The sequence below is a fragment of the Rutilus rutilus genome, assembly GCF_951802725.1.
Source record: "Rutilus rutilus genome assembly, chromosome: 21".
Taxonomy (NCBI): domain Eukaryota; kingdom Metazoa; phylum Chordata; class Actinopteri; order Cypriniformes; family Leuciscidae; genus Rutilus; species Rutilus rutilus.
Window position 1 is genome coordinate 1,245,001 of NC_140226.1, and position 5,522 is coordinate 1,250,522.

At 33.7% G+C, this 5,522-nt stretch overlaps 1 protein-coding gene across 1 annotated transcript in view; it reads right to left on the reverse strand.

Annotated features, from left to right (window-relative positions):
- The window catches only part of LOC311280690 (E3 ubiquitin-protein ligase TRIM35-like), a 17,214-nt gene extending 12,008 nt beyond the window's left edge, over window positions 1-5,206 (reverse strand). Inside the window, exon 1 of the mRNA XM_084393066.1 lies at window positions 4,568-5,206. Within this exon, the coding sequence (XP_084249192.1) occupies window positions 4,568-4,969 (402 nt within the window). The 5' untranslated portion in view covers window positions 4,970-5,206. The remainder of the gene's footprint in view (window positions 1-4,567) is intronic.
- Between the last annotated feature and the right edge of the window lie 316 nt (window positions 5,207-5,522).

Below are 5,522 nucleotides of genomic sequence, written 5' to 3' on the forward strand. Positions count from 1 at the left end.
AGTTTTTTTTTATTTTATTTTTATTACGGGGTACATATCAGTGCATTTATAAAGTAGGCTAATTTGTTATTATTGCAAAGGTGCACTGATTAAGTTTCAAGGCAAGTAAAACTATTGCAACTTTTTTTTTTTTTTTTTTTTTTAATGCTGGGAAAATATACTCTGGTTCCATGTAGTTACAGGGTAAGTATGACATTGCGGGCTGTAAATTAAAGTGGTGCTTCTTACCCTCTTGTTTCATGTAGTTACAGGGTAAGTATGACATTGCGGGCTGTAAATTAAAGTGGTGCTTCTTACCCTCTTGTTTCATGTAGTTACAGGGTAAGTACAATAAAAACACATACACACACACACAATCTGATATCACTCGGAAAACTTTATTTGAAAAACAACTTATTTCAAAACGGATTTACAGCACTTTGTTTCTCTTGCGTGGTTTCCTCCTCCTCTTGTTCCTCTTCTTCTTTTTCTTTCTTTCCATTGATGAATCTTAAGAAGGAATCCCATGACATGTCTCTTGCTATTCTGTATTATGTGTTAAAAGAAAATACAGTACAGAAATGTCTCACCATTTACTCATCTTTTACCCTCATGTCATCCGAAATGTATACGAATTTCCTTCTTCAGATTAACACAAACAAACGTTTTTAGAAAAATAAATAATCTCTCATTAATAATCTCATTATAAGCTCATGTGTTCCTAAAAGTTGACAACAGCACATACAACAATAACTACCGTAATCCATACGACCCCAATGGATGAATCAATGTCTTCTGAAGTTAAACGATAAGCGTTTGTAAGAAAAATACCAAATTATTTAAATTTTTTAAACTGTAGACTATCGCTTCCGGCCAATTGTCACCTGCGCGTTCATGAGAGGGTTGAGTAAGTTTACGCTTGACAATTTAAAGCGTGACGTAAGCGCACCGAAAAACCGAATGTCGAATTATTATTTATTTATTTTTAATGTTTTTATTATTGCTCACAACAAAATACAAACAATAACAGATAATAATAATAATGAAAAACAAACCATGCAGAAGAACAGACACCAGTTCTCGCGCGAGTTTCACATCAAACTCCCGCGAGAATGCAATGATGAACGCTTAAAGCTTCACCAAACGCGAAGCCATTCAAGCCGCCCCATGAAGCCGACTCTCATGCACTCGCTGGTGACAGTTGGTCGGTAGCGAAAAGATGAGTAAATTATGAGAACATTTCTGGGTGTACTGTACTTTATTTTAATACATAATACAGAATAGAAAAAGACTCCTTAAGATTAGGCTAATCAGTGGAACGATAGAAAAAGAAGAGGACCAAGAGGAGGAGGAAGCCATGCAAGAGAAACAAAAAAGGACAAAACATGCTACTTTCTGTCAGGACTTTAGTATTTGAAATGAAAAGTTGATTTAAAATAAAAATAAAAAAATAATAAGAAGTATAATATGTTGTAAATCTGTTTTGAAGTTGTTTTTCAAATAAAGGTTTTCCAAGTGATGTCAGATTGTGTGTATGTGTTTTTATTGTACTTACCCTGTAACTACATGAAACAAGAGGGTAAGAAGCACCACTTTAATTCACAGCCCCCAATGTCATACTTACCCTATAACTACATGAAATATTTACAGTCTAAATAATTTGCCTAAATAAATTGTTATTTTCCTGGTTGTTACCCCTTTATTCCCAAAACTTTACATATTATTCCCCTATACTTACACGTACGCACTTTAAAGGTACACTGTAATGACCGAAAGTTACACTGTAATTTCATTTTAATTACGCAGTATTTTCCTGGTTGTTACACCTTTATTCCCAAGACTTTACATATTATTCCCCTATACTTACACGTAAGTACTTTATAGGTACACTGTAATTAGCGAAAGTTATACTGTACTTTCATTTTAATTACGCAGTACTTTCCGGGCTGTAATCTAAAGCGTTACCGACAATACAGTGATATGATCAATGATCGAAAAATGATTTGCCCCATCCTGATTTCTTCTATTTTTGTGCACATCTCATACTAAATTCAGAATACTAGATACAGAAATTAAAACCTACTATAAAACAAAGGCAACTTGATAGAGTTTATAAAAGACAATGTTATTTATTTAAGTAAAAAGTTATCCAATAGCAACAAGGCCTGCGTGAAAATGTATTTGCCTCTGTAGTTACTAATCCCTCAAATCTATGAAATGTATTTATAATGTGGTTCAGCTGGACTAAACACAACCAGTCCTGATTACTGCAGTCATGTTCAATCAAATCAACACTTAAATAGGACTTTTCCAACAACATCAAGCTGGTAAAATGTCTTAAAGTGCCTCTATTATGTTTTTTCCCGAATATTCCCTTTCAGAATCTCAGATCTTCAGTCTGTAAGTTGAAGCTCAAGCAGCAAGAAAGTGATTCAAAGCACAGGAGTAAATCCACCTCTGAACAGCTCAAGAAAGCAGTTCAAGTTTTAGTTTGTCCTCGTCAAAGTCCTGACTTGAACCCAATTGAGATGATGTGGCAGAACCTTAAACAGGCAGTTCATGCTTGAAAACCCTCCAATATGGCTGAACTAAAGCAGTTCTGCAAAGAAAACACAGTTATCACAAGCGTTCGGCTGCAGTTATTGCTGCTAAAGGGGGTGATTCGTTTTTCACATGGGTGATAGGTGTTGAAAACTGTATTCTTTGTTTACTCAGTTTGCCTGTGTTTTATGTTGTATTTTGTTTTAAGTTTTAAATAAAAAATTATTTAAATTAGTATGAGACACAAAAACAGAAGAAATCAGGATAAGGGTAAATACTTTTTCACAGTAAATGTTATACGAAGTTAAGTAAAATGGCAGAGAGAAATATTGAGTACATGAATGTAATATTTGTGTTTATGATTAAGTATTGTTCTTTACAAGGTAAAGTAAAGGGAAGTCGTGAAGGAAAGTTGTGGCCTAATGGTTGAAGAGTCAGACTGGTTACCCGAAGGTTGCAGGTTTGATTCTCATACTGGCAGGAAATACTGTGTGTGTGTGTGTGTGTGTGTGTGTGTGTGTATGGGGCGCCGTTTGTAAAGCGGCTTACGGTGAAAATAACAGCAACATTTTGTCACATTTAGCTTCAAACAATGTTTAAAAAACTGGTATGAATTTTTGACGGTCAATTTTTAGCACATTTACAAAAATATTTGTCAACTTAATGTTATGTCAACACCTAAATGTTAAATCTAAATGTTAAATCTAAATCTAAATGTTAAATCTAAATCTAAATGTTAAATCTAAATATTAAATCTAAATCTAAATCTAAATGTTGAATCTAAATGTTAAATCTAAATCTAAATGTTAAATCTAAATGTAAAATTTAAATCTAAATCTAAATCTAAATGTTGAATCTAAATGTAAAATCTAAATGTTAAATCTAAATGTTAAATCTAAATCTAAATGTTAAATCTAAATCTAAATGTTAAATCTAAATATTAAATCTAAATCTAAATCTAAATGTTGAATCTAAATGTTAAATCTAAATCTAAATGTTAAATCTAAATGTAAAATTTAAATCTAAATCTAAATCTAAATGTTGAATCTAAATGTTTGGGGTGAAACTAAATATTTAACTAATATGCAAATTCAAAATGCCGGTAACCGGAAGTGCCAAAATAAAAGCTCGAGGAGGTCAGTGTGTGTTTATAGCATGGTTTATAGTGTCAAATAACGAATAAAAACCATCTCATCCGCGATAATGGACTCTTGGACATGGATTCTCGTGATAATAACTACCTAAAATAATAAACACGTTTGGAGAAACTGTAGAGTTTTATGATGATAGTGATGACAGAGTGATGACATGAAATTCAGTCAGAGTGAGCCCCCTCGTGGCTGGCTATTATGGCTACAGGTCATAAGTCCCGCACTAAATTTACACTAGCCTACTCTTCAAATACAGTTTCCCCAAACGTGTTTATTATTTTAGGTAGTTATTATCACGAGAATCCATGACCAAGAGTCCATTATCTCGGATGAGATGGTTTTTATTCGTTATTTGACACTATAAACCATGCTATAAACACACACTGACCTCCTCGAGCTTTTATTTTGGCACTTCCGGTTACCGCCATTTTGAATTTGCATATTAGTTAAATATTTAGTTTCACCCGAAACATTTAGATTCAACATTTAGATTTAAATTTAAATTTTACATTTAGATTCAATATTTAGATTTAGATTTAGATTTAACATTTAGATTTAGTATTTAGATTTAGCATTTAACATTTAGGTGTAACATTTAATATTTAGATTTAACAATTTTAAATATCTCTAAGTTGACGAATATTGTTGTAAATGTGCTAAAAAGTGACCGTCAAAAATTCATACCAGTTTTTTAAACATTGTTTGAAGCTAAATGTGACAAAATGTTGCTGTTATTTTCAGCGTGAGCCGCTTTACAAATGGCACCCCATATGTGTGTGTGTGTTCACTACTCACTGAATGTGTGTGCACTAATTCTGAGTATAGGTTCCCATATATGTCCTTCACATGTCACTTTCACTTTCACTTACATGTGAAACAAGAGACATTTGTCTTACCTTATATGATGGAACCACTTCACTGATGGGTCTGACTGTGTGATTGACGTGTTTCTGTGACGTAAAGCACACTATACACACAGGCTGTTTGTCCTCCAGACAGAAGAGTTTGAGTTTCTCACTGTGTAAACTGCAGATCTCCTCAGATCCTGATAAACACGTCTCATTTCTCTCCTTCAGGATTGACTCACACAAGTTTTTTAACACCAGATTATATGGAGGATTGTCTCTTGAGGATCTTCTCCTGCAGACAGGACACTCCTGAGTTCTCTTGGTTCTCCAGAACTGTTGAAGACACTCTTTACAGAAACTGTGACTACATGATAAAACAACAGGAGCCCTGAAGATTTCACAGCACACGGGACAAGAAAGCTCTTCAGCAAAGACATTTAGTGAAGCCATTTTCACCGTTTGAGCTCCAGCAACACAAACTTTACTTTCACTTTCTGAACGACGGGTTTAAAAATGAATCACCTTGAGAATCACAGCGATCTGCTGTCTGTTCAGAAACAAATGTCTCAAAAATCCTTCTTGAAAGTGTTTCTCTTCATTCTCCACTGATCGCTGCTTCTTTATTGCTTTTGTCGAGAGAGACGAGAGTAAGCATGACAGAACAGAGAAATAAGTCAGTCTCTTCCTGGTCAGTGATGTAAGAGGGTGGAGTTTATGAGGGTTAAAGAAAACTGCAAAAACAAATGTGTGTGTGTTTGTGTGTGTGTGTGTGTGTTTTCACTTCTCACTGCTCCTAAATGTGTGTGCACTAATTCTGAGTATGGGTTCAGGATTTCTACAGGTTAAATTTGAACAAAACTTGCATTGAAACTTTCTCAGTTATAATGGTATAAAACCTTAAATCAAACACTAAAGAACAATGAAAAAACACAAATATTGATAATAAAAAATACTCAAAGACACTTTATTTGTGTGTTTTATTTATTGCTCTTTATTTGTACAT